The sequence below is a fragment of the Drosophila mauritiana genome, chromosome 2L (genome assembly GCF_004382145.1).
Source record: "Drosophila mauritiana strain mau12 chromosome 2L, ASM438214v1, whole genome shotgun sequence".
Classification (NCBI taxonomy): Eukaryota; Metazoa; Arthropoda; class Insecta; order Diptera; family Drosophilidae; genus Drosophila; species Drosophila mauritiana.
The window spans coordinates 9,767,662-9,795,640 of record NC_046667.1 but is presented as its reverse complement, the minus strand read 5'-3'; the positions used below and the strand labels follow the sequence as shown (position 1 = coordinate 9,795,640).

The 27,979-nt window shown below is 43.6% G+C and overlaps 4 protein-coding genes across 6 annotated transcripts; 2 read left to right on the top strand and 2 right to left on the bottom strand.

The window, feature by feature from the left end:
- Nucleotides 1–16: 16 nt before the first annotated feature.
- On the bottom strand, nucleotides 17–4,338 carry LOC117141760 (putative oxidoreductase GLYR1 homolog). Of its 2 annotated transcripts, none has more exons than XM_033305388.1 (9): nucleotides 4,259–4,338; nucleotides 3,823–3,859; nucleotides 2,874–2,956; nucleotides 1,964–2,813; nucleotides 1,796–1,906; nucleotides 1,225–1,495; nucleotides 1,062–1,151; nucleotides 904–993; nucleotides 17–838 (listed from the first exon to the last, which is right to left on the bottom strand). In XM_033305388.1, the coding sequence occupies exons 1-9, from the start codon at nucleotides 4,336–4,338 to the stop codon at nucleotides 639–641; spliced, it is 1,812 nt and encodes a 603-aa protein (XP_033161279.1). In that variant the 3' UTR covers nucleotides 17–638. The 2 variants fall into 2 exon arrangements, with proteins under 2 accessions (XP_033161279.1, XP_033161287.1); XM_033305396.1 differs by having other exon boundaries at nucleotides 639–838; nucleotides 1,062–1,148.
- A 1,328-nt stretch (nucleotides 4,339–5,666) lies between these two features.
- On the top strand, nucleotides 5,667–11,506 carry LOC117150152 (putative ATP-dependent RNA helicase SoYb). Of its 2 annotated transcripts, none has more exons than XM_033316982.1 (4): nucleotides 5,667–5,716; nucleotides 6,050–6,129; nucleotides 6,853–9,164; nucleotides 9,231–11,506. In XM_033316982.1, exons 2-4 carry the CDS (start codon nucleotides 6,096–6,098, stop codon nucleotides 11,322–11,324), a joined length of 4,440 nt encoding a protein of 1,479 aa, XP_033172873.1. In that variant the 5' UTR covers nucleotides 5,667–5,716; nucleotides 6,050–6,095; the 3' UTR covers nucleotides 11,325–11,506. The 2 variants fall into 2 exon arrangements, with proteins under 2 accessions (XP_033172873.1, XP_033172860.1); XM_033316969.1 differs by lacking the exon at nucleotides 5,667–5,716 and adding an exon at nucleotides 5,942–5,986.
- LOC117137201 lies at nucleotides 6,083–12,191 on the top strand. Its single transcript, XM_033298557.1, is given in 2 exon segments — nucleotides 6,083–6,129; nucleotides 11,726–12,191. A coding segment is annotated over 1 exon segment (465 nt). The 5' UTR covers nucleotides 6,083–6,129; nucleotide 11,726.
- Nucleotides 12,192–12,549: 358 nt separating this feature from the next.
- LOC117150201 (neurogenic protein big brain) lies at nucleotides 12,550–23,687 on the bottom strand. Its single transcript, XM_033316994.1, has 5 exons — nucleotides 23,169–23,687; nucleotides 21,026–21,192; nucleotides 20,263–20,389; nucleotides 15,625–15,832; nucleotides 12,550–14,813 (listed from the first exon to the last, which is right to left on the bottom strand). Exons 1-5 carry the CDS (start codon nucleotides 23,363–23,365, stop codon nucleotides 13,422–13,424), a joined length of 2,091 nt encoding a protein of 696 aa, XP_033172885.1. The 5' UTR covers nucleotides 23,366–23,687; the 3' UTR covers nucleotides 12,550–13,421.
- Between the last annotated feature and the right edge of the window lie 4,292 nt (nucleotides 23,688–27,979).

Here is a 27,979-nt window from a genome sequence, read left to right as displayed (position 1 = left end):
CGCTCGGTTTCGCAAAATCGGCGTTGTCTTTCACAAGTATGCTTTGTACATTTTATTCGGATGTAGTATTCTATACAATTACAAGTTACGTATGCACATGCGTAAAAATGATATTTGGAAAGCAAGACCTTACACATATAAAATCGGAAACACGGCGCCCTGGCCTCCTCCCTCCTCTCTGGGGATTACGTTTCACCCGTCAAGAATACGATACAATAAACTCTAAACTTGATTGAAGTGATCCCGGAAAGACTGTGCTCTTCATCCGCCAGCTGTTGAACACATCTCACCCAAGCGCACACTTCAGTGGCTCCTGCGTCCAAAGCAGGACGACACGGTTCTGCGATTCCCAGCGAATCGGAGCCATATTGCAATAAACGCTTTGTATATGGGGCGATTGGGGAAGATGCAGAAGGTTGGGGTGGCGCCGCAAATCGCAAGGGTAGGAGAACTCCTTGCGAACGAACGCCTCTGTCAGTTTGGATTGGTGGGTGGATAAGTGAGGGTTATGCGTTTCTATTACGGTCCTGTTTGGTTTTTTTTTAGTCAGTCGTTTGTCGGTTCTGTCGTTCTGTTCGGTGTACGCTTTAAACTAATTGATAAAACATAGTTTAAACGTTAGTCGTGTTAACTAAATGTTAAAATCTGGATCTTACGAATACGGCGCTCGAGTCGTGTTCACTGTAGCCCAAGCGCTTGGTGTGCTTGAACACCTCGTTGGTGATGCTGGTGACGGGCATGGACTGGTCCAGATTCTCAGCCATGTTTAGCACCAAGCGCAAGTCGCGTTGCATGTGGCTCAAAGGCTGCTGGGGATTGAAGTCACCCTTGGCCATTTCTGCAAATGAATTTAATAAATAGGATCAGATAAACACTAGGAGATAGCCAAGGTGCTATCCATACCTTTGCCCTTAGCCAGCAGCATTGTTGATTTCATTGAAGTCAAATCCAAAATGTCTATGATGTCGTTCAGAGAGATCGAGAAACGATCAGCTGCAAGAGCAAAAATAAAAAGATCTATTAGTTCAGGCTGCTTACTGCTTACAATAAACAAAACCTACCAAGTGCTAACGCCTCAGCCAATCCGACCAGACTCACTCCCAAAATGGTTTGCAAAATTAGGTTTACTTTGCAGGCGTTACCGATATCTGCTAGATGTGAACAAACGACATATTTTAATAAATTGTTTCACAGGAAATGGTTATCAGTGCAGGCTGTACTTACTCCCCAAGAAGAAGGTGTTCTTGGCAATGGTCTTGAAGCACGAGTGGCACTCCTCGAACACTGAACGATCTCCACCGGCGAGAATGATGAGCATGCCATCGGCAGCCTCCTGGCGCGAGCCGTGAATTTGTGCCTCAAGATAGCGACCGTTGCACTGCTTGATGCCCTCGCCAATGTCCAACGAAGTGTCCGGATCAATTGTAGACATTTCAACGTAGGCCTTATTGTTCAAGTCCTTCAACTGCAGAACGCCGCAGTTGCCAAATACGAGCTAAACAGCGAATAAAAAGAATGTATAAATAAGAAGAATGCCAAATTACGCCATCCCAGTTGCACAATTATTTTGTCTTCTAATATTTTTTAATTTTATACAGTCTAAGGAACTTTGCTTTGCAAAGAGAGCGTCAGAAAATCGTCGAGATATTTTTAACTGTTTGCTTTCATTCATATGTACTTTTTAAGGTAAAAAGCGCGGATTAGTCATGTGAATTCAATAGAAGCCCCAAGGCCAAAATCTAATTTTTGTTAACAAAAATAAAATATGTATATACATGAAAACGTTTAAACTTACATCCTTGGCGCCCTTTGGATCGGACACACAGCAAAAGATAATGTCGGCAGCTTCCACAACATCCATGGGTGTGTCCTTAACCTCAGCGCCGGCCTCGGCAAACGGTTGGCACTACAAAACGAGATTGTTGTAGGATTTATGTGTGAACTTGCTATCGTGAAGCTTTACCTTGTCAATGGTGCGGTTCCAGACCACAACCTTGTGACCCGTGTAGATCAAATCCTTGACTATGGTGGATCCCATCATGCCAAGACCCAGGAAGCCGAAGGTCTGCTCTGAAGGCACGATTTCGCGATCGGCCAATGTGTTGGAGCGCGAGGTCATGTCGATAACTTGGGCCTCTGGCCGCGTGACAACCGGTCGGTCAAGCAGAGCAATTGCATTCGGTGCACGCTTGGCAGCGATTGAGGCCAAGAGTGCGTCAGTCTCGACCCGACGTCGGCCAGTGGGCGTGGAGCTGGCTTCATCCGCGTCCTGCAATGCCTCCCGGGAAACTTCCCGCTTGCCTCGCTTGGCATTCGATGGCCCACTGGGCGAGTGTTGGGCAGATGTACGCCGTTTCTGTGCAGATTTTGCCAATCCTTTTGTCGACTTGACCGATGTAGCGGCCACAGACTTTGCTTTCGGCGTCCGCTTGCCAGCTACCTTCGTTGTGACCGCCGGCGTCGGGACTGGTGACGCTGATGAATCTGCATTGATTTCCACATCCAAGCCATCGCCCTCATCGGGGCTGCCCACCACATGGGCCACCACTCCATTGTTGCCATCGGCAGTTGCTTCCTCTCCCGCAATCTCCTCGCTGTCCAGGCCATCCCGGATCTTGTCAAAATCAGCCTCGGTTGCGTGATTCGGCGCACCGCAGCTTTTGTTCACCTGCTCGTCCACCTCGGCGGGGTCGTCAATGTACTTTTCGATATCCGTCATGGCGTGTCGGAAAGCAGCGGGCTTGCTCACCTTGGCCAGTTCCTCCTTCCAGGGTCCTTCGAAGGGCTTGATGTTGTTCTCCTCAATCCAGGCACTGTTAAATATTACCCGTGTTAGTACAGGCTCTTTTGGGGTTGGCGTGCATTTTACTTACAAATTCCTAGATCCAAAGAAGAACACGCATTTGGTATTCGCCCGACGCTGCTGGCTGAGCAGATCAAGTGGAGGATCGACAATCTAAGAAGAGAAATCAAAATTAGCTTCCACCACAGCATATCTTTAAAGTCTATACAAGCCTGCAGAATTTGTAACATTTTTAGCAGACAATGAATTATCTAATGCATTTCACTCTATAAAGATGTGCCTATGAATGCCCTCGCACCAATCTATTTTGTGATAGCCCATTTACAAAGCGTTATCTCGCACGAAACAAAACATATCCAAAATGTTGCCTTTTCATTTCCCATTTCAATCGAAAACCACTCTTTAACTTTACATTTGATCTAGGAATTATAAGGATTTGAAAATATAAAACATATTAAATAATATATCCTCATTTTTCCAGCAACTTGCACAAAACCAATTTGATAAAACCTAAGTTGAGGTGATTCACTATCATTAGCACATTTCACAAAACTCTAAAGAACCCATTGGTATCACAAGATTACCGATGAAAATGCTAATGTCAAACAAAAGTTAATATATTAACAAAACTCCTTTTGAGCGTCATAGAATAACAAAACTGGGAACTGATATCCTTGGCAACGTCTGTGTTCAAACTCCACGCCTGCCGCGCGTCACTCCCCCTCCTCCGAGTGCACATGCTGCTTTCCAGCGGCTGTACACACGATCGAAAGCTGCAGCTCGTGGCCCCCGATAGCGGCTCCATGGAAGAGACCATTTCCTCAGCGGCAACAACAACAACGGCAACGGGGCAATGTGTGCAAGTGCGTGGCTGCGGGCAGAGCGGCGGCAGCGAAGCCGGCAGCGTTGAATCGAAAAGTACAGTCGAAAACAAACACAACAACATGGCAGCAGAGAAGGCGGCAGCGACGCGACGTCGACGCGGCGTAAACATTCCGATCGGCAAATGCAATGCTTACCATTCCTGGCCACGGAGTGAAGCCCTTCATTTTGGCCCTGCAAGGAAAATGAAGGAAAATGCGCTATTAGAACAGGGAAAACTTATATTGGCCGCAAGTAGGAGAAAAAAAAGGGCGCGCGCGCGAAAAAAGCGCCAACGCAGAGAAGTCGACGTCTCGCGCCCGGAATCCACGCACGTAGCTCCGGAATTATGGTCGTCATTCGGATGGAGCTACATACTGGGCTGCGTGGCTGTCTAAAAGGCAGCGCTAATTGCTTTTTTATGCACACTTCACTGGCTCTTTTTTTTCTTCATATTTTTTTTCGGAGCGCCAACGGTGCGCAATTGAGGTTAGGTGTTTGCTTTGATTTTCATCTCTAGTTTTCTTTTATTTCGCGGCACAGCGCAGCTGGGAATACAGCGAATATATTGATGGGTCCACGGTCCGGGCTTACCATATCAGATCCTTGGGTTTGTAAATAAATTTCTCCGTCGTATCGCCGCCCGACAGCGACAGTTTTTTATTCTTCGACATTATGTTGTCCAGGCGTATGTTGAACTTGGTTATTTTGCTGGCTTGGGCGGACGGTGCACGGAAGCTAATGGTTTTCTCGGATCGGAGCACAAATCTCGGCGTCGGGACTCAATGAAGTTCGGAGATATTCGCTTGCTGGCCACCCGTATTTTTCTTTTTTTTTTCGCGTTGTGTGTGTGATGCGCTGCCGAACCGATAGTATTTGCTGGAGCAATGCGATAGCAGGCGGGCGCCATTTTGGCTGGCAATCGGCTAGTGCTGGAAAGTGGCGGCGCAGCTACGTCACGCAACCGGACTGCCAACCCGCCTCGAACTCGGAAATTATATATACGTTTTAATTTATATTATTTAATTAATTATTGCAAGTGAATAATATTTTCGTCATTCATTGCAAATTCGTAAAATGTAATTGGAATCAATCGATACTTTTTATACCCTCGATATTTTTTTAACGTTCTTAACTATTTTATTTAATTCTATTTCTTATTTATTTATTTAATAAGGCGGGAAACTATTGAAATTTAATTCCGTAAATAATATATAATAAAAATGTTTAGTTGGAATTATTAATAAATTTTGTCATATGGCTTATACAAATTCTATTTAAATAAAATAATGATAACGTATATAGCAAAATTAATATTGCATAGAACATTCTTTATAATCTGTGCGACTTGAGCTCGGAAAACTAACAGTTAACCACAAGTCCGTCCCCTTAGCCGAGAAATAAATTACCACACGTCCAACTCAATTTTTCTCTGATTCTCAGCACTCAGCATCAGCCATATAATCCTCATTAATATGAAACAATCAAATAAAAAGAGAATAAAAAGCGATTGCTGCTGCGGTTGTGGGTTGCGGGGGGTCATGCGACAACCCTGCTCGGTAAAACTTTTTCGGGTGACCTGGCAAACAAAAGGGTGAAAAAGGGAAATTGTGGCCGTCAAAGGGGTATTGCATTTGTGCTAGGAAAAGAAACCGTGTTTTTGGGTTGAATTATTGCATTTTGTTTGGCAATTAGCAGGCGCGAAATGGGTGAGAAGGATTTATTGGGACCAGATTGCCATCAATTATAGGGGAAAAAACGTACATATGTTCCTCTAGTTTTGATCGCATTCTCGCTAGACAAAAAAGGGTTTAAGTACATTCATTTGTTTGTGTGTTTCAATTTGAATTGCGGAAAATATTAAATAGTTTTTTTTTAATTCCGAACTGGTCGATGGATCAATTCCGATAAAAGATGATATCGAAGCTTAAAACATCGATTAATTTGAAAGGAATTCATTAGTTTTCCGCTCTTCGTTATTCTAGCTGTGCAAATTAAGTCGGTTCTGTCGATATAAAATAGGAAATATTACATTGTTTTTACTCAAGTGAGGTATATAATAGATTTATATGTGAACTGTTGATCGTAACTTACTCTTTTTTTCTGACTTCCAACCGAAAGTTTCTTGAATCTCAAGTTGGTTTCTTGTTTACGATCTTCCAATTGTGCTGACACTTTGAAAAAAGCCGCTTCTCTGTTTACAAGTGGGTATGTACATGTATGCGTGTGTGAGCAAGCTGGAATTGGTTGGAAAATTGGAAGTGATTGTGAATGGAATTCAGTTGGTCTTGCGCATATTGGAAGTTGAAGCCTAGGATTTTAGTAATATGTATTTATTTCTGACTAAAACTATGTTTGCTAATTTACATTTGATTTGCCTTTCAGAAAATATTGCACTGGATTGCATTTTGGAAGACCCTTAACTCAAGCGATGTACAACGGCGCTTCATCCAATTCCGATTCAAGTGAGTAGATTCCAAGTGATCCGATTATCATATTATTTTCCTGCATTATCCTAGATTTTTTTATGAATACCACTCACTTTATCAAGGGATAATATGGGGTGGATCGCATCGATCCAATTGTTTCGATAATTGATACCCTACTCAAATAATGCAGAGCATTTACTTTTTAGAGGCCTTAGAGAACATCTCGGGCAATTAAAGTGTTGATAGAACAACAACTAGCAGCACGCTCCACTGCCGTTTGTGGAGCACCACTTGCCACACCACAAGGAGGGTGTGGGGTGGAGGCAATGCAGCAGGATCTAGTGCAGCGCAAACAAACAGCAAATAGGCACAAGGACCTCCTTACTTGCGGCTTAGCCAGTTGCTTTGTTTTCCCATTTGAAAGCTGCAGATGCCGTCGCAATTGCCGCACTTGCTTTCGCTTTTGCCCAACTTAAATTAGCTAATTCACTCCCTACTAAATCACAATCCCAATCCGCAAATTTAATCCTGTGGCTGGCTTCACAATTTTTGGCTCGCTTTGGGCAAAGTTTTCTGACGCGCAGAAATTTCCACATGAGTGAACAGGGAAAAGTTAGGCGGACTTTAAACTCAACTATGTGTGTGTATTTAAACCGTTAATTTTTGCTGCTCAATTTACCAAAAAATGTATTTGAATCAAGTTTTCCAACATTTTAAAAACTTATAATTAAAACCAATTCTCATCCATTGCAAACGTAGAAAAGATGAAACAGCAACAGGATCCTGTCCAGGAAGAATCCATTTTGATAACGCATTTCGTAAATCCCCACCAATTCAGCTATGTGAGGTGCATAGATGTGGAGAACTCAGCAATGTTGGTTCGCCAAATAGAGCAGAATTTGAAGGATTACTGCACCAGTGAAAGGACTAAGCAGGTTTACGTGACGAATGAGGGAGTTATTGTGCGCTACCAGCGATGGAGTCCACCCAAGCTCGTGAGGGGTGTGGTGCGCAGGCGGCAGGACGAGGAGTACCTGGTCTGGATCCTGGATTACGGATTTAACCTCTGCTGTTCTGTGCGGGACTTGTGGCCGCTGCCTGACCATTTGAGCCGCAGTTTATGCGACTTTAAAGAGGGTGGTGTGGCCTTGATTACTCCCCATTCTGGCAGTGCCTGGACCCGATCCGCCATTGAGTCCTTAGACAAGCAGCTAGAGGAAGCTAATCAGCTCACATTTCAAGTCTTACATCGTGGCAAATCGAATCGAAATTTCGGGCTGCTTAAGTTCAGATCATCATGCCAGACTGAGGATGCTGCATACTTTCTGATGAAGCAGGACCAAGGGCGCTGCAACGAGTCCTCGACCATGGACATCCCTTACGAGGATATAAGCTTTGAAAAGGCTGAGATCAACGACATGGCGATCGATACACGCCCGCGTCTAAGAAGGATAATTGAACTATTGTCGGAGAATGCTAAAGAATCGACTCCAATTCCTTTTGCAATTCAACAGCAGAAGCTAGATGGCCCGCTTCAGAATCTTAAATCCTATCTTATACCAAACTCCGGAAAACTCCTGAGCAAGGTTCAAAGTATCAGCGAAAGTTCGGTACAAACGGCTCTGGCTAATAGATTAGAAATAGAACAAATTAGCAAAGAAATACCGCATAAAGCGAATCAATCAGAAGAAAATGGAAAAACGGAGGTAAAATACATAGAATCTGAAAATTTATCAGAATGTTTATCAAAAGTCAAGCTTTCATCATATCAGCAAAAGAATACCGATTCATCAGCCGTGAGTAGACCAAGTAATCCATCTACAAATTCAAACTCCAATGTTCGCAAATCGATGCCAATATTTAAATCACATGGAGCACACTTAACTCCTTCGTTATCCGTACCTTTAACCGAGAATAGTACTAACCAGTCGAATAATCGAACAGTACTATTTTCAATGGATAGAATGGAACAAATATTTAATGACATGCTTGGTAAAAGTCCATCCGAAAGAATTGTACAAAGAAATCGAAGCCAGATGCCTAATCCTAATGTTTTAACAACAAAAAGATGTGTAGAAAAGGTGCACGTATCCCGCTCAGAAAACATGGGTGATAGAAAGCCAAGTGTTTGTTTGAAGCATCTAGTGCTGGCCCATAGTTCCGAGCCAGTGAATCCTGTCACTAGTTACAAGGAATTACCTTTGGGCAATACTATCCTGGACGCCATGGATGACTTGAACTTCCAAACACCTCTGCCCACTCAAATTTACGCGTGGCCGCATCTCGTGAACCGCGGATCCCTGGTGCTGGTCAATCCCTCCGGAACGGGTCGCTCTTGGAGCTATCTTCCTGTGATTTGCTCTTCAGTTTTGAGCTCCTTGGAAAATGTAACTTCAAACCTCGATACTCGGATTGCACCGGGGCCACTGGCCATACTGATAGTAGATTCTGTAGAGAATGCCAAAAAGCTGGCTTCCCATTGCGAATTCCTAATGAGAGATTTTAACACCCAAAATCTTAAGGTGGTCAATACACATGATCATTCCATGACGGATGTGCACCTGATGCTACTCAATTCGTGCGGTGTTTTAGTGACAACATTGGGGCATTTAAACGATATATTGTCCAATGAATTGCCAGTGGTAAATCCGACTAGATTAGAGTTCCTAATCTTCGATGATTACGATCGCAAGCGACTAGAGAACGCGGAGCTCCTGAAGGAAGTGTTTCAGAAAGTTAATAGCATCGGTTGCCTATCAAAGCAGTTAGTTCTCGTAGCTCAACAATGGCACTCCGAGAGATTTCAGAAGCTTTTAAATCGTACAACGAAGCCATTGATACTATTTGGGGACTTCTTAGAGGCCGCCCTTTACGGAGGTCTCAAATTTCATGTAACTCTTCGCAGTTCCGCCTTGAAGGGACGGCAGCTTCTTGATATCCTAGCAGCACAGGATGTTTCGAAAAAGCGCACATTGATCTACTGCAAAAATCAGATGGAGCTGGAAGAACTAAGTGCGATCTTAATAGAAGCCGGACATCAATGTGTGGATATTTCAAAGGCACAAAATCAGGTACAATATCAATACAGAACATATTGGCTAACATATTAATCCATAAACTCGAACAAACTCTTGCAGAGCCCTAATCAGTTGATGCTTGTCGACGATAGCCAGGTCCGGGAACAGTTGCCAGTGAGAAACATTCAGCTGCTTATCCATTTCAGTCTGCCGGAGTCGTGGTTAAGATTTTCGAGGCGATTCCACACAATGGCAGACAACATACGGAATTTATTCACAACGCCAATGGAAAGAGTGCCACATTTAATTACTTACATATTGATGGACGAGAATAACGCCAAGGAATGGCCGCGCATCATGAAGTTCTTACAGGATCACGGTTTGGCCACCCAATCTATGCCCGAAAGTCAGCAGCATATGGATAACAGTCTTCCCTACTGCCCATACAAACTAAGTAATGGTGATTGCAATCGGAACCAGTGCAACAAGCGGCATCACTTCCTTAAGACTGATCTTCCTAAAATTGGAAATCCTCTCCTACAACCGGGTACCCTGATTCGTTGCAAGTTCCTCAAAGCCTATGATGCCGCTCATATGGCTGTCATGCCCATGAAGTATAAGTCCAAAGACTCGATCAGTTGGATGGATGTGCCTTATCCTTCACATCCATCGACATTAGCCTTCAAGATGAGCTTCGGTGTGCCACGAAAGGTACACAACCCGTGCATAATAAACGATGTGTGCTTTGTGCAATATAAGGAACTCTTAAGCCGGGTTAGGATTGTTGACAATCCTGTCAGAACTCAAGTCACTGTTCAGTTGATGGATTATGGAACTGAGTTACTGCAGGTCAAGGCTAGTCAGCTGCTGGAGTGTCCGGAGCAGTTTCGAGACCTGCCACATCTGGCCATGGATATTCGTTTGTCGGGATTGGCAGGATCAGGACAAGATGGAATGTGGTCAACGGATTCCATTCAATGGGTGGAGGAGAGGTTTGCTGACATCAACGAAGAGATCATGCAGGTAACCGTCGACTTTGGTGTTCTGGATGTGGCCTACGTCAAGGAAATCGCTTTGATAGAGGAGTGCCCAACAATGCTGACGAGTGTCTACAAAACGTTTTTGCGCAAGGAACTGCTCCGACAAGGATTCGCCAAAATTGACAACACAAGCATCCTAGAGCTCCGTGCAATCCATGAACAATGGAAACAAGAAATGGAAGAACTGAGAGCCAACAAGGAAAACATTGTATGTAGCTTGGATAATCGTGACAGCGAAATAACTGTTCTGCAAAACAAACAAGCAACTTGTTCTTCAGGAAAGGAAGAAGACCTCAATCCGGTTGAAACCCCCTTAATGATAGCTTCACCCAATGAAACTCTGGAGGAAAGAAAGGACGTGTCAGAAAAAGTTAAAAATGAAATTGTGGAATTAAATGATCCTAACAAACCATTGAAGATGGAACAAGTCCAAGACGCTTCACCACTAGACAGTTCCACTGCCTTAATAAACGCTTTGATTCGCGATTTAAACACTACAAGTCCGACAAAGAAAAAGAATACACAAGAATTCCTAAAAAACGTAGTACATGAAGAAGAGACTCAGTCAATCCAACATGAAATATCCTCTATCAATTCTTTAAAACAAGATAAAACGATAGTGGTTGCTCCCCAAGATCCTCCAAAGGAATTTCTTCCACAGTACTTAAACTGCACTACGAAATCTAGAGAATCAGTGTATCCCATGGTAAAATGGCACCAGACACTAACCCATATCGAACTGGTTGTTGAACAACAGGTGCTGGAGTATAAGCTTGTTCTAGAGGGAAATACATTAGAATACAAGGTGAATGAGACGACACCTCCGCAACGATTTATCCTTAATCTGCTGGGAGAGGTGAGGATCGACTCGGTGAAGCAACACGGTTATTACCTACATATCAAGTTGACCAAGGTGGGTCTACTCTTCCACTGGCCAACTCTTCTCAACTCGCTCTATGTTCAAAAACATGCCCACTGGCTGATCTACGATACGGAGCGTTCTCATGGACCTCCACCATCATTTGGTTTGGTCCTTTGGGAAGGGTACTTGGCGCACAAGAAAACAAAGAGCAACTCCGATTCTGAGGGAAGTGAGTTCAGTTCCACCCCAGAGGACTTCATCGAGCCAGGGGTGGAATACTGCGAAATGGACTCGACCTTTTATGAAGATTAACAGCATTTTTAGGGTTGTCAATTACTTTGATTTCGAAGATCACTGTAAAAACCAGTGAGCTAATTTTTAGTTATTATTTTAGTTTGTATTGACAATTTCATCTTAGGTAAACCCAGGATTGGGTTTTACCCATTGTAATATGTAACAATTAAAGTTCTATGCTATTTTCAGATAAATTAAAATTCAACATACAACAAAATATTATGTTTCTTTTTTTGAATTAGTTATTATGTTTAGAGAGTGACCCGATCCATGTATTACATTTCTTATATTCCATGGGTGATTTTCTTAGTAAGTTTAGCCAACACTGAAACTAGACGTCAAAACACAACACTGGATTTTTTTGCCCTCGGTGCTATCTTGACGCAGATTGTTTTTGTTTCTTTTGGTTTTAAACGAAGGATGTCGGCACGCAAGGAGAAACGAGACATACATTACTGGCGAAAACAGGCAGCCGCCTTGCCGGATTATGTGCCGCCTCGGAAGCGGGAACAGGACTTGCAGCAGCTGCAACATCGAGCCTCGATCCTGTGGTCGCCGCAGCTGCAGGATCAAGATGACAAGGCTGTTCGCGAATACCTCGACTATGCGTCCAGTCGCTATGATATCGAGGAGGAGCAGGCGCTGTTCATCCTGCGGCGTCACGGATACGACCTGCCCCTGGCTCATCGACGCCTGGAGAAGACCGAGACAGCTCGAGGATGTCGCTACCATCGCTGGAAGGCCGAGGATCTCATCCGTCTTACCAAGGCCTTCGAGCAATACGGCACCGACTTCGCGAAGATCCGAAAGGAGCTACCCCAATTTCCTCTGGCCGAACTTCGGCTGTACTTCTCCTTCATGTCCTCGGCCTAGGAGACTTCGTGAATTAATCCCACATGGACTGACCCACCGAACGGTATCTTCCAAACGCATGGTTATTTGGATTATGATATTAATCACTATCTAATCAACGTAATATGCTTTAAGTGTTATTTGTATTTTTTCTAAGTATTCACGTGTTAAAAAAACCACAAAAAGTAATAGTAATTTAAGTGTAGTCAAGGTCATATTGAAGACTAGCAACTTCACATGGAAGGCCTTGAATAGTAGGTAGGATTCTCAGTATTCATATTTGAATGATTAGATACAAATTATAATAACTGTTGATGCCAGCTAAAAACATATATATAATAAAATATACACATTTTACAGCTTTTTGGTAGAATAATATAAGAATGTGAACTCTTTCTTGAATGAACTTGTCTTTATTTTGATACACAATATATTTGCGTTGATCTCTTAGGCTCTAACAACTATTAGCAAACGGGTTTATCACTAAGAAAATACAACTATTTTAATAAGTAAGCATATATATTGGTATCGACTTCCGAGCCTAGGGTCGTAAGATTTACAGGATTAGCTTACGTCTATATGGACTATATACAAATTAAAATCGAAAAATAAACGAAAATCTTTGAATGTCCTCGGAAAATGGGAAGTGTACATATATATGCATGAACTTTGAAATATAACGTACAAAATGCTTTAGGTAAGTTCAGTCTAGTTTTGCATTCACAAGAAACATAAATAACCAAATGATTTGTTAAAACAAATAAGACTTGTAACAAAAGGCTGTTATTAAAAAATTAGGTTTCTTTTGACAAAATGAGTATGTAACCAAGATTCTTTGCAATTGGAAGAGTAGAACAAAACTTAAGGGAAGTAGCTTAGTTAAATGCACCTGTCTTTCAGTCTAGATCACCTAGATCGCTTAGTCTAGCTTTCGGTTAGTTCCTTAAGCGTACATGATCTTTGCTAGATCGCATCGTCGTTGTCTGCTGCTAGGTGTGAGTTCCTCGTCGCGTTGACTCTGAATTAATACAATGTGGCTATGCTGCGTCTATCTAAACTAGGACTATGCTAGACTATATGGGGCTGAGACTTGCGTACATTTCCTTTGGATGCGATGCCCGAGTGCTACTACGACTACGACTAAAACAAACTGCTCTGCTTGGCTAGGCTGCAGCGGTGCAGGGTCATGGTGCCTCCGGGCTGGAGGGCGAGGGCGTGGATCCCTGGCGGCGGCGTGGTCACCGGACCCCATGACAGCCGCTTTCAGTTGGGCCTCAGCGGCAGCATTCCATAATGTTGCTGCTGTTGTTGCATCATCATCTGTTGCTGCTGCTGTTGTTGCTGCTGTTGTTGCTGCTGCTGCTGCTGCTGTTGCTGCTGTTGGGCTGTCACCGCTGATCCTTGCGAGGTTGTGTAGGTCACAGCACACGCTGCCGGCTGGGATACCACAACTGGAGCACTCACTTTCCGCTCCGACTGCGTGCGAATGGGTTGCGGGTGGGCTGCATTCGGCTGTGGGGGCGGGGCATACATCAGCATGGGCGGTGGCGGAGGTGATGGCTCCACGCTGGGATGACGAGCTGGCGGCGTGACAGCCGAGCCGTGATATGAGCCATAGGAGCTGTCGTCCGACTGCGCCGACTGTCCGCGATTCCTTGGCCCCGTCACGCTGTACAATTGCTGCGGGTCACGTCGGTCATACTTGTGATTTCCGTCCATCGGCGTGGGATTTGTGCGTGTGCCGTAGACCGGCTGGAAGCCCTGCGGCTGCTGCTGAGGATCGGGCATCATCTGTGGCGGAGGCTGCATCTGTTGCTGCTGCACTCCCATGTTGGGCTGTTGTTGCTGAAGCTGCTGCTGCTGCTGTTGTTGCTGCTGGATTGGCTGCTGCTGTCCTCGCATGGAGCCCCTCATTCCGTAGATGCTCTCGCTGCGCTGCTGCATCTGATTCTGGACATTTTGGTTCTGCAAGTGGGAGGATTGAGGTGCGGGTGCCACCTGTTGTTGCTGCTGTTGTTGCTGTTGCTGCTGCTGCTGCTGGGTGCGCATGGGATAAAGACTCTGGGCGGGCACCAGAGGACCTGGACGGGGCACAATGTCTCGATTAATGGCCGTGTTGCTCTTGGCGTACACAGATTGCGAGCGATTCAGGTTGCTCCTGGTCAGGGTGGGCGAACGGCAGTACAGGGAGCGAGTTCCTCCGTACAGGGGTTCCTGCTGCTGATCATACTTTGAGGAGAGCGGCGGAGCCGTGTACAGATTCTGGCAGTAGTTGCCCTGACCGGCGTTGGCCACCACGCCCGGCATCTGGCCCATGTTGGCAGCTTGGTGCTGACCATTTCCGGCCGCCTGACCTCCGCCATTGCCATTGGACTGGCCACGCGGGTAGGTGCCCTGCGACTGCTGATACTTGTTGGGCTTCTCCATGTCCATGTCGTAGTTCAGCTCGTCCTCCGAGTGGATCGAACTGGAGTCGTTGTCGATGCTGCCCTTGGTGTGGCGCAGGTTGCGGTTGCGCGAGTTGAAGATGTACTCGTACACCAGGCCAGAGGCCATGCCGCCCACCAGTGGTCCGAACCAGTACACCCAATGGCTGTCCCATTTGTTGAGCACAAACGAAGGACCCAGGGAGCGGGCTGGATTCAGGTATGGCATCTGCAAGGAGAACAGGGAGGAGAAATGATTTGGTTAGACGTCTGCCAAGCAAGGAAAGTACTTCACGGTCTGCACAAGTCGGCCAGTCAATGTCGTTTGTGTCAACTTCTAGCTGGGTATATTCTGCATCAAAGGATACTTGTGAAAGAAGTTGGCAAACAAAGCCGAGAGTAAACTGTTTAAACAATTTGAAGAGTTTAGGAAGTTCGCAGCAGTTCCTAAGTCGAAGAGCTAAGTATGAAATAACTTAATTTAAATGATCCTTGAGGAGTTCAAAGGAATTTAAAGTGGGAATTGTGTAGCATACTCGCATACCCTAAGGACATTAAGATAGTGCCTAAACTCCGCTTTATCCGCGATTTGCCTTAATCGTAATTCAATCCTGCGTCGATATTAACTTGACTTTAATCGGTTCCCCCATCGGAAAACTTGGCCGTGTGATGGCATCTTCTTTGGATGCCGCCACCGTCTGTCTGTCCGTTATGCCAGCAATGCAGCTCAGTCCAGGGAGTTCCTTCGCTAAATTAATTATCCCCTGCAATCCTGCAGCTCGACCTTCCAGCGTCCCACGATTGTGGGATAGTCTCTACCTGAGTTTACCCAGTTGATCCCAGCTCGTCCGTTGTCATGCTGCGATTTTGCACCAACAATCAAAATGACAGCGTCACTGTCGTCGGCAGGTGCGTTTCAGTTGTTTGTTTTCGGCTCGTTTTCGGTTTTGGCGGGTTCTGGTTTTCATTTAGCTGATTTCTGATTTCTGACCGGCATTCCTGGATCGCGCGATTGGAGTTGGGCGGGGTAGTCAACTTACCGACACAAAGCAGCAGGCGCTGTAGGCACATCCAATCGAGGCGGCCGAGTTGCCCATGAACTTCTTCATGGGATCCGTGGATACGAAATAGCACAGAACCACCAGAAAGGTTAGGATGAATTCCACACCGAATCTTTCCCAGGCGGCCAGAGCAGCGCTATGTGAGATGGCGGCCTGCAGATTCCCCTGGTAACCGGGCACAGTTACGCTGTAAAATAAAAGAAAGGAAAGGAGCTATAAGTATAAAGTATATGTATATAGTATATAGAATATATAAATATATTTTGAGTTGCAAGTTCCTTGCGCAAAAATCGCACCATTTCGATAAAAGCCGATGACAATTTGTTTAATTTATTATTTATCGTCCTGACAGTTCGGCAATCAACCCTCCAATCCATCCGCACCCCGCCAAAGTCAATTCCATTAATCTGCTCCCAACATCAACTGCCTCAACATCATTTAGCTTGTCAAAGTTTCAATTACCAAAGTTGTTGAGCACCTTTTGGGCCAGATGAGTTTGAATCCTTGCGATTCAACTGCCGGATAATTTGTTTCCCGAATGCAAAGTTCCTCGAGGCTCCATATATTATGGCGTTCCAGAAGTTGATTGTTGTCACAGGAATCTCCGTGAGATAACATTTTGCAATGCGGAGCAGAGTGGGTATTTATATTGCCATACCGCAATCCTTTACCACACCGAATCCGCCCACTTTGAAAATCCGGAAATAAGTGCTTTCGGAATGCACTTAAAAGTACTTCAGCAAATAGGAAATTGCTGCAAGTTCCGGCTGCACTGCGGATTGAGGTGAGTTGTGGTGGGCGTAAGGTTCACCAACTCTGTGCAACGGATTAGTGGCCATTGGTAGGTCCTAATCCTCGACTGCCTTTCGAAATTCCTGGGCACAGCTGCTTCCGAATCTTGATTAAAGTTTGATCGCTTCGAAAAGACATGTTCGGTTGGTTTGGAATAGAAAGTGACCCTTGTTTGCTCATAAATCCATAGAGTGCTAATTTCACAGGGCACACGAGTGGCCAACAGGCACTCATCCACGGGGATAAACAAACACTCAGCTGGAAGCGCTGGGGAGGAAGCAACTTAGTAGCCGGAAATGGCAGAATGTTGGGCGGCTTTCAGCAGCTCTTCCTGCGCAAATTGTTTGCGGAATAAAAAAAATGCCAAAAGAAACAAGTGGCAGCCGAACTGCAAACTTGAACTGTGAACCGGAATCGTTATCCTTATCCCTATCCCCAAGCGAAGTCGACTCATAGCCCATTTTCTCGCACTGATGGCCACCGCGTATCCGGGTGAAAGGCGAATTGCGGATTGCGGATTGCGAACTGCAAACTGTGAGCTGCGGATTGCCATGTGCCATTTGCAACGCTCCTGGTTTGCTTTCGTTTGCTTTTCGGTCTTTTTTGGCTTGTGGCTGGCTTCCATGCTCATTGGGATGCTAGGGACTGGGTATGGAGCACTTGAATGCCCGATGCGACCGCCAAATGATGTTACTGCATGTAGTAGCTTCGCACTTGACTTAAATCTTGGTAAACTAGAGATATTTCATTTTTACACCTCTTGAAATTAAACAATAATCTGAAACTCATTATCCCTATAACTTTCGATTTGTAGAAACAATAAGCATTGATCCTGCTTCCTCGAGTTCATCGAATATAAATGTTCATTTTAAATGCACTAATTTTGACCCCGCTTTCCAGTTCTTTTATGACTGCCGGCAACATAACTCTATAACTGGACCACCTGTGCAGCATTGGGGATGGGGATGAGGATCCGGGGGCCACCAAGTGCAGGCAACCGGAAACACTGGCAGGATGCTATTTCCAAGTGCGATAAGCCTGCCGGAGGAGTAGCAAATAAAGAAAGGGAACGGAATCCACTGGCGAACGGATTTAGTAATTGAATTGCCCATGTGACACGAATTGATTACGATTTCGATTTCTAAAAACCAACCCTTCAACGACAGGAAGTGCATTTCCATGCTAGATACAAATCGATAGGCACACAAGGAGAATAGAAAGTTGGGGTTTCTGATTTTTTCTTGAGAAAATAAATAAATATTAATCAGATATTATTATAGAATATAAATCAGCCATTATAAATGTGATTAAAACCTAAGCAAAGCGACTTTAAATAATATGAAGGCTATTCATTGACACTGAGTAATGACCATTGATTTTCTCTCAGTGCAGGTACAGATCTCTCTCTTTTTTTCTGAGTTGTCCAGTTTGCTTTGTTGGCTGCTTGAAATTTAAATTTGTTCGTTTTGAAATCCTGTTCTCCGTTCCATTCGTCGTGCATCCTCGGCAACAGTAATTTTCTGTTTTCGGGCAGCAGGTGTGCACCACCGATCACCTTTTTTCCAGCTGCTCCTCGAATGACCAACCAGATCGCAGAAGCGGACACGTGTTTGATTTCAAGTTTCCGCACCACGCATCCTGCGCAGGCGCAGTAGCCTGGTTAGCCGGCACTGCCAGGAGAACCTGGGGACAAAGGCCCATCCGAAAGGGAAATGTTAATTATGTTCTTCTGCTTTCTGGTTTCTTTGCATTGCTGCCTTTGGCGGCGGCCTCTACCTGATTTTTATCTTTCCACATTTTCAAAGGCTACTCGCATTTTTGGAACGTGCTCGGCGTGCGTTCTCCGTACCACAAAAAAAAAGGCCATAATAATAATAATATGAATTGAGAACGGGAAGAAATCATTGAAATTCGAGGAGCAGCTAAAGACTATTCAAATATTCCTGAGCCGGATATCGATACTCAGGTTCCTTTCCCCGCCCTCGCGTATTTCCCTCCCATTCCAAGTGCCCAAATGTTTCTTCAATCGCTTTTTGTTTCACAAAATATAATGAAGTTCATACTCTGGTACTTTTTTAGCTACTTGGCCACATGTGGCATTTGCATCGCAATTAGGGTAAGTGCCAAGTGACATGTGACAGCGGAAAAGCGAGGATGCCAGAAGGAGCAGCTGAAGTGGCAGGTCCTTGGAGAGTGGGTGTCTTGCCCCTAGATTTTCTAAAAATGCCGTTTGTCACACATTGTTGTCAGCGAGGGAACTAATCGTTTTCCTGCTCAAAACAGCATTCCAAAGATGCTACAAAGAATATTTTATCTTTACTTATGTTTTAATCTATATAAGCTATAAATCCCTAGCTAATATGGTTATAAGGGTTAAGCTTAACAAAACCACGAACAAATTAAGTTTAACACCCATCATAAAATCACGACGATTTCGGAGAAATCACCAGGCGCAGCTATAACCTACATATATATATATATATATATGAGCCGAATCTAAACCAATTAATCAGCACACACAGGCAGCTGTGGGGATGGAGCTCATCGCTTCCCCAGTCTCCTCTTTTTAGGTAAACATATGTTCCGACTAAAACACTCGATAAACTCGTTGGACCCTAAGAAATCCATATCGGAGGAGTAGAAGGAAAAAAAAAAACCCCGAACCTGATCGCACTGGCAGCAGCTGAAACATGTTTCTCCTCGTCCCTTTCTCCGCCTCCTGATTCTTGGATCGGATCTGTAGAAAGTAAAGATGCCAACGCACTTAAAAAGAGGCTTCTCTTCGAGGGTCGAAACAGATGTCGAGCAGACAATCGGGAAGAGGCATTAACATTAACATTGCTGCCAAAAGGAGTTCAACGCACAACAAAAAACTGGAGCGACATTTGAAAAATGGTGCGCATGCGCAGATATATATATACTCTTTTTCCCGTTTCCATCGTCCTTCGTCCTGCGATTTCTGGTTACAAAGGAAAAACCGTGACAGGCAGACAGATTTTTGGCTAGCTGGTGTGCGTGTAGATCCTTGGGCTACGGCTACGGGTCCTTTATCTAGGCATCACAAAGAAATTTCATTTTCGAAGCGGGAAATCACTGCGCAAACATCTGAGCATAGGGGCAGATTTTTCTTCGCCAGATAGGGAATCCTAGCCTACCTGCGTCCTTTTTCCTGCAGGTGACTGTGCATGTGTGTGTGTTCGTCCTAGGTTACCTGCACATTCCTTTTGTAGGATTTCCCATTTCTACGCATTTCACGCTTCCTGTCGAGAGTCCTTGTTGTACAGTCATCGCGTTTCATCTGTCTCTATCTGATTTATCCTAGTATCCCTCTGTCCTGTCCCACAACCTTTTGCGCCTTGATTTACGACTTGGTTCTTTGGACAGCCTGTTGGATTTAATTTGAGACTCTTCAGTTTGCATTTGGGCAATTCCACACGCAGGATGCAGGATGTCCTTCGCATAATGCAGCAATTGCTGTGGTCGGGCGTGCAAATACACACAGATTTAAATACACTGTTGCACACCGAAAATTTAAAATGAATTCCTGTTCAATTGAGTTTGGCGTGCTGTACTCGTCAACATAATGCTTTTAATGCGGGGATTTGATGTGCATAATAGATAGCCTCGACTATCAATGGCTTTCCTCAGTCAATTGGTTAAATTATTCATGTGAGGCTTTTCCAAAGGATATCGTATTTAATTCAGCTGCTTTAAACTCCATTTATTGGGCAACTTTTATTTATGATATTAGTTTACTTGTTTTTAGACCAATGATTTTTGTACTTGAGATACGTGTAACTTAATAAATTCCAAAAGAAAACTTACCCATAAAGCAGAGCAGCTCCGGCGATTCCTCCGCCACATTGTGCGGTTATGTACATGGCAGCTCGGATCGGAGATATGGATCGCACTACGCAGAGAGCCAGGGTGACGGCGGGATTGATGTGGGCGCCTATGAAGGGGAAAGCATAGCTTTAGATACTGGATACAATCTCTGGTGGCCACCCAGAGGGGAGCACCATTTAATATCACTTTGACACTTCTTCGGAAGGCATTCCATATAGAACAACATCATAACTTAATGCACAACCAATTGGCTGTGAAAAGGCGGGGAATTGCAAAACACACACAAAATGGGGGAGTTGCAGGAAAATCAAGAACACATGTCTCAAGACGCTTTTCAGGATGGGGTCCCAACTACATTACCCTGGTCTTTGGTCTGTTTTCCTTCTTTTCATTTTTTACTTGTGAAGACATTTAATTGCCTTGAATGTCAACGCAAATGAACAAATACATAAATACCAGAATAAATGCAAGGGAATAAGGGAAAAATAAAGAAGTGGGGAACTTGGCCCGGCAGCGATAAGATTCCAAGGAGGTGGAGTAGGTGGAGCCGCACCGAGTGCATTGCCTTCTCGAAAATATAGCAAACAAAGAAGGGGGTTCCGTGTTCTGGCTGGTTATGGTCATGGGGCTCCCTTGAAAACGGCAGTTTCCCACGCAATTCCAATGGGCAACCCGAAAAGAGACACTTGTCGCCCCATTCTGTTGATGTTTTTGCGCTTGTTTATTGTCTACTTCGACTTACCCGAGATGTGGAGGAAGCACTGCGTCAGTGTAGCCATCGCCAGGCCGGAGGCCAGAGCCGTGGCCAAAAGCACGGACGACACACTGGCCCCCACTCCGACGCCCGCGGCGGCACCGCAGACGATGAACACGTACATGAAGGAGGCCAGACACTCGCTGATGATGGATCTGGAATGGAGGAGGAGGCAACGAGCCCGGGGTTAGCATGGTTCCGCAACTGGGTTTGGTTTGCATGTGGCACCACCGACTGCATGTGGAGTGTGTACAGTACAGTGAATATTGGTTGCATAAATATATTTAAGGTTTAAATATAGGAAAGCTAAGCGTGTTAAGCCAAAGGATTCAAGGAGTGTTAGTAAAAAGATTAAACCAGAAAATCTAAGATTAAAGATTAAAAAAAATCCGCATATTATTCCAAAAGTTGTTGTTGTGCAGCTAAAGACTTTTCCAACTTAGCTGGTCTCTACTGTACTGCACAAATCAAGTTGCACACAAAGCTCTTTTTTGTTGCCCTCAAGTCGTGGAGTGACAATTAAGCAGGGGGCGGGTCGGCAGGCTGAGGAGGAGCTAAAGGGATAGGAGGGACTGGGAGTGGGTTCTGGAGCGAATGGGGGAGCTCTAGGGGAAGCGGTCTGATGAGCAGCTGCAATTCCGCCGAATCCAGTTGATTCACATTAAGCTAAAAACGCAAAGTCCGCTGCACGATAACGAAAATGCAAACAAATCGGGGGATTTATGGATTTCCATAAAATCATACATTCAGCTGTTTGATTTGGCAGTGGCGCCTCTCTTTAATTGGAACTAAATATGTATCTCAACTTCTGCCCTGCTTCCCACTAAGTTCAAGTTTTTCATTTTAAATGGTCAGTCGGAGGACTTGAGGCCAAAGTATCCCGCAGTTTAGCTGCAATTTAAGCGTTCGACATGCTGCTGGCTAAGATTTAATTACTCCATCAGCTCGTGATGAAATGTTTGCTATTTGCCAGTTCCCTGAGCAAAAGGTCCTTGTATGGGCCACAAAGTGCTCGAAACTTTGGCCGTGTTTAGTTAGGCGATTATCTTGATGATGTGCGTCTGGTGAACACTTGGATTTCAATTACTTAGAGTTCAGACAAAGCCAGCTGACATCCAACAATTGCCATCTAAAGTTGAGCAAATTGAAAGCAAGTGCAGATAATGACTACAAAAACAAAAGGTTCGAAGATGGCATACACGCGAAAAAAACCAAGCCATTTAGATTGAAGATTTAGATTAGCATAATAAAGGGTAAGTGAATACAAGATACAATTATGCTTTACTCTCTCTAATGGAAAGTAATTGACCCATTTGTGATCATACACAACAGATTGGGATTTTATAATCCCTAAAAATCATTCCCCCAACTTGCTGCAAAAAATTATCAGTTTTTTTTTATCAGAACTTTAAAAATAATTGTCTGAATATGGAATGTTATACCTCGCTGAGCTCGTAATTCAATTTCCAATCAAACTGTGTTCAAAAATGGGAATTTTATTTTTTCGCAATTTTTTTCAAATTTTGATGATGTTACCCCTTACAAAAAATGCGAAAATTGACCTAAAAATTAATTTTCCTAAATCCTTCAAATAATGACAGGGATCGTTAGTACTGGTAATAAGCTGCTCAAAACAGTTATTCTTTCATTTATATGCGATGTTTTAGCGAAGTTATGACCAAAATTCCGTTTGTAAATATCAAGTTTTTGACAAAAGACGTTTTTCCGAATTTCGGTCATCAAATAATCGTTTTTTTGCCATAACTTTTAAAATAATCGTCTGAATATGAAATGTTATACCTCGTTGAACTCGTTATTAAATTTCTAATCCAACTGTATTTAAAAAAGAAAATTCTAATTTTTTGACATTTTTTGCAAATTTTGATGATGTTACCCCTTACAAAAAATGCGAAATTAACCTAAAAATTAATTTTCCTAAATCCTTCAAAATGTGATAGGGATCGTTAGTACTGGTAATTAGCTGCTCAAAACAGTAATTCTCTCATCCATATGAGAAGTTTTAGCGAAGTTATGATGAAAATTCCGTTTGTAAATATCAAGTTTTTGGCAAAAGCCGTTTTTCCCAATTTCGGTCACTAAATAACATAGTTAATCCCCCCCATTTATTTACCTCCAGAACTCCAGCGTGCGAATCTCGGCCTGCATGCTCCGCTTGGGAGCCTGCAGGGTGCTGGACAGGCGATTGTTGACCCCATGGCCACCGCCGTGCGAGTCCTTACGCATCGCCTCCAGGCGCTCGAAGAGCGTCACGATGTGGTAGTCTATGTTGTGCTCCAGGGGCACGGTGTGCAGACTTTCGTCGGCCATGTTGGACTCAAAGCACGATTTGTTTATGTCTACTAATTAAGTAGTTGAATTAAGCGAAACACGCGACAAGAGGCGGCGAAGCTGGCGAATTGTTGGCTGGTCGATGACTTCACTTAGACACACATTTCGCACACTGCAAATTGCACTCAATTTGTGTCAATTGACGAGTTTCTGAACTTTCAACCGATGCGAGTCGCCCGATCCGTTGTGATTCGCCTTCTACTTCGACTTTGACTTCGAACCGAAAACACGTCCGTATTCAAGCGCGAGTGGTGAGCGAATAACCAAGTCGAGTCAGAGTCAGGTTGCTTCTGCTCGCCGACATCGACGTCCACGGCCCTCAGGAACAAGTTGAAGTTGCAACTCAACTCACCACCAACACCACCACCACTATCGCTCGGCGGCGGCAGCGAAACAGCTGCCCACTCCACCGACGCAGTGGTGGATAAGCAACCCCTGCACTGAGAAATAAATAAGCTGCATTTGTCACGCACTTAACGGTAGAAATCTGCAAGCAACAACATTTTAATAACTCACAATTATAATCTTAATATTATTAACTTTCCTGTACACATATAAATCAGTAAATTCAAATTAAATTTATATATATATAAATCATTTTTTAGTTTTCCACTCTTAATTATATTCCACATTTTACACATTAAATAAACTCATAAGATAATATCAAGTATCAAATATATTGATTCCAGAGTTTCCAAAATATGCTCAGTGCATTGGAACGAAATGGAAACGAAACAGAGGTCCTGTCAACCTGTTGGTTTTACCGCCATAACATGAGTGATGCCTCGTACTCACCACCCATTCGGCAGCATAATCATAATCATAAGTTGGCAAGTTAATTGCGCAGCACTGATCAATAACACAGATTCCAGATTCCCGGAACCCAAAGATGATGATGATGGTTCCGACGATGATGATGATGATGGGGAACACAGGCAGCTGGGTCTGGGAGCAGCTTTCATTGAAAGCATTTTCCTTTTTCGACACATTAATGAAATGTAAAATAATCTGCCTGAATGGGCAAAAACTTTCATTAGATGAGATGGGCATGCCACTCTTGTGGTTATCTCGGTGTTTTAAAATGAAACTGATTTCGATCCCAGGACCAGCGCACTTGAATTCACCAAGGGAAAATTATAGTTATGATATAGTCCGTATAATAATTAGTATATATAGAATACATATCGTGAGAAAGATAATTAAATTAAAATACGTCCATTATCAATTACATCCTTTACCATCCTTTTTGTGATTTAATATGTATGACATTAAATTCTTTATGTAGAGATTTAAGCACTTTAAGATTGACCATTTTCCTGAGTGCACTTTCGGGTCAGAAACTCCAAAGGGAACTGCCGAAAAGGGGCCATTCTCACCGGTTCACATTTTCCGCATCACTAAAAACTATAATTATGAGCCCTAACCACTTGATACCCTTACCTGTCAATTGTCAAGCTGTCCTCGTGTGAGTCGAGTGATTCTTCAAGCCCAATGAGCTGTGAAAGTTAAGAAATTAGGTTCGTCACTCCGTGGACGAAGTGAAATCAATCACGCAGACTTCTTTGCCTGGCCACAGAAAAGAGGGGCTCGAAGAAAGCGAGGAGGCCTCAGAAATTTCGTCACTGTTTGCGATTTTGTACATTATTTTTTTCCAACATTTTTTGCAAACTTCGCAAAAAAAATAAAAAAGGGGCGGAGGAAGGCAGGGGGCCGTCGGAAGGACGTTGCCATATATGGCACGATGGAGCACCACGATGATGATGATGATAATGGGGATGATGATGCGGAGGAGACGCCGAAGGAGACGAGACGACAAAAGGCTCTGGCTCTGGACCTCTGAGCGTGGGAATTATTTTGCACACATTCTCTGTGTGTGTGTGTGTCTGACTTTTTGTTTTTCACTTTTTCACTTTTTATTTCGTATTTTTCGCTCGTTTTTACGTCGAGGTCGCACGGGGTCGTTCCTTTGGCCGGTCGAAGGTAAGGTAATAATAAGATGTTTTGTTTCAATCACATCGTCGTCATCATCATCATCACCGTAATCATCGTTGCCGGTTTTCTGCTCGTGTGCATACAAGATCCCCTTCCTGCAGCCATGGAGGTAGCTCAAGTTAGTTTTTTTTAGTTATTTTACAAACAATATTACACTTTGTTTAAGTCATTTTTGGGAATATATAAATATCAAAGACTTACATAAGTTATTCTATCACATTCATCACTATTAATAAGACCCCCTCTGGATACACCCATGTGCGTACTTATCGTGGGAGAAAGACAACGAGAGTAACCGAATATGCTCATCTCATTTTGGAGATATGCTCGCGTGTTGTTGTTGGCGGTGTTTACTCTTTTTTTGTGGGAGAGCAGAAAGGAATTGGAGACGAAGCTCTTATTCTTTTCATTCTTTTCCTTTGGTTACATTAAGCTGAGCTTGATAATGCCACGCATTTAATATACCCATTACTACTCAAGTTCCGGAGTATACTCAATTCGTAACTTTGTATCCTCTAACTGTGTAACAAAAGTATAGAGAATGTTAGAAATTATTGAAGTTTCAAAAAATTAAACAAATTTCATTATTGTATGTAGCATATTTTGATGAAGTCAGTAATGGAAAATATTCATTCGAAATATTTCCATAAGCGTGAATTTTACGCTTTTCGTAATTGTTTTTGCTTACACAGCTACAAAGAGGTATAATATTACATTATATAATGAAAAGGATATTTAAATTAAATGATTTATTCAAACCCTTAAATAAAAAAACATTATTTACATTCAAATTTCAAATACAACGAAGTTCAATTTACAAAAGTATCTGGATTTTTTCATTCCTTTTGCTTTTGAGTGTAATGACCACGTCGTGGGTGCAGATGAGGATGCCAAGGAACCTTCGGGAATTCTCTTTAGTGCAGGTTGCCGCAGTTGCAAATGGATGTGGAGATGGTGTCACGATGCCTCGCCTGCTGGGGCCGAAAAAAAAGGGAAAGGGGCCTGGGAAAAGCCTCCTGCTTTTCGGGAAGCTGTCGATGAGGCAATCAGAATGCTGAATCCCCCGGGGAGGATGCCCTGATATCATTATTAGAGATATGCGAGTCGAACCGATGAACTGTTGATCGTGTTCGCCATATGAGGAGCTGATTTATGGCTGGCCAGCCACTTCTTTGGCTGCAAAACGAAGCCGTGACTTATGAGTGGATAAAGCGTGAGTATCTGTCCAAACTTTTGGCCCTCCAAGCTCCTCATCCTCCGTCGACAGGTAACCGGCCTTGCTCAGACGGATCGCCAATTCTGCGGGTTATTTTACCAAAACTTAACAAGGTCAACAGATTTGTGTGGTTTCCATGCTCTGTGGGAAAAGATCACTGGCTGAGAAGAGGAGGCGTTATGCAAGAAATTGGAGGCGTAACAGGCGTAAGAAATTGGAGGCATAACAAATAGAACCGATTTTGGGAGGACATAAGGATTTGGAATGAAACAAGTTCTCTAAAAACAACTTAGCAAAATCCTCAAGAATTATAAACAATCTGAGCAACTAATCCAAATCCTCCCGTCTGATGGTTGATTGATATAGAGTATAAAATACAAAGTACCCCATTATCCTTCGAATATCGCAAACCCACATGACTAGACAGCTTTGCTCGTGCCCTTAAACCCTTTGACCTGCCACAATGAAAAACACTAAAATCTAATTCACATGATGCTGTGAACATCAGCATATGCAAATCCGGCGAAAAACACGATTTCTGGGTTTTACTGAGGCGCAAAAAAAGTTCGGAGTCCGGAGGACATGCAGCCGGTGCTCGACACGTGCCCCACTTGCAACCCTTTCCCATTGTCGGCCAACGCACTAATGATGCGGCATTATTTTGCATATGGACAGAGGAACATGTAGCTCGTAGCTCAGTCCATGGAATAGAAGGGTTAAGGTCGCAAAGTGTCCCCTAATGAACTGAAACATGCGCGACTGTTACAGTTGTGATAATTTATGCATGCGATATACAACCATTGACTCGGCTCGAATTCACAGGATCCGGATTGCAGGACTCCTGTCGGTTACTTTGTTTCACCAACGGACTGATGGCTATGATCTGGCATCGCAATTAAGCCAAAAAAAGGGTTAGACATCGGCTTTTTCACATCGTCCTGCGACGAGGAAGTTGCAGGCTGCTCTCCTCTGGTTTTTGGTCATTCGACACAGGTGCGAAAGTTTCCCGGCTTGCGGTTTCGGCAAAGTGAAAACGAGACAACAAAAGGGCAAGGCACTGGAAAAAATAAAATAAAATAATATAAAATAAAAAATTAAACAAAATATTAAGTGAAATAAACGTAGTTTATTATAAATATTTTTTTTGTTATATTTTTTTTTTTGTTATAAATAAACAAAACAAGCCCGTTCAATGATTTTTCAACATTTTTCGATTGAACCCCTCACTGAAGGAACACCATCGCCCACATGTTCGGATTTCTTTAAAATTGTAGATGGATGAAAAATAACCGCCTGACGTTAAAAACTCTAAAATGTTCCCTGAACATTAAACGCACAGATACGATTGTTTGTCCAGGAACAGCAATCCATAAAAACGTCCGCAG

Bases quoted from the DNA above. Each gene is read 5' to 3' on its own strand.
- LOC117150152 (XM_033316982.1), top strand. From the start codon at position 6,096: ATGTACAACGGCGCTTCATCCAATTCCGATTCAA. The intron at 6,130-6,852 runs GTGAGTAGATTC...TTGCAAACGTAG, and splicing joins TTCATCCAATTCCGATTCAA to AAAAGATGAAACAGCAACAG. The intron at 9,165-9,230 runs GTACAATATCAA...AAACTCTTGCAG, and splicing joins TTTCAAAGGCACAAAATCAG to AGCCCTAATCAGTTGATGCT.
- LOC117141760 (XM_033305388.1), bottom strand. From the start codon at position 4,338: ATGTCGAAGAATAAAAAACTGTCGCTGTCGGGCGGCGATACGACGGAG. The intron at 994-1,061 runs GTAGGTTTTGTT...TTGCTCTTGCAG, and splicing joins GGCTGAGGCGTTAGCACTTG to CTGATCGTTTCTCGATCTCT. The intron at 839-903 runs GTATGGATAGCA...ATTCATTTGCAG, and splicing joins GCTGCTGGCTAAGGGCAAAG to AAATGGCCAAGGGTGACTTC.
- LOC117150201 (XM_033316994.1), bottom strand. From the start codon at position 23,365: ATGGCCGACGAAAGTCTGCACACCGTGCCCCTGGAGCACAACATAGAC. The intron at 21,193-23,168 runs GTAAATAAATGG...CCTCCATTCCAG, and splicing joins CGCACGCTGGAGTTCTGGAG to ATCCATCATCAGCGAGTGTC. The intron at 14,814-15,624 runs GTAAGTTGACTA...TTCTCCTTGCAG, and splicing joins GCGCCTGCTGCTTTGTGTCG to ATGCCATACCTGAATCCAGC.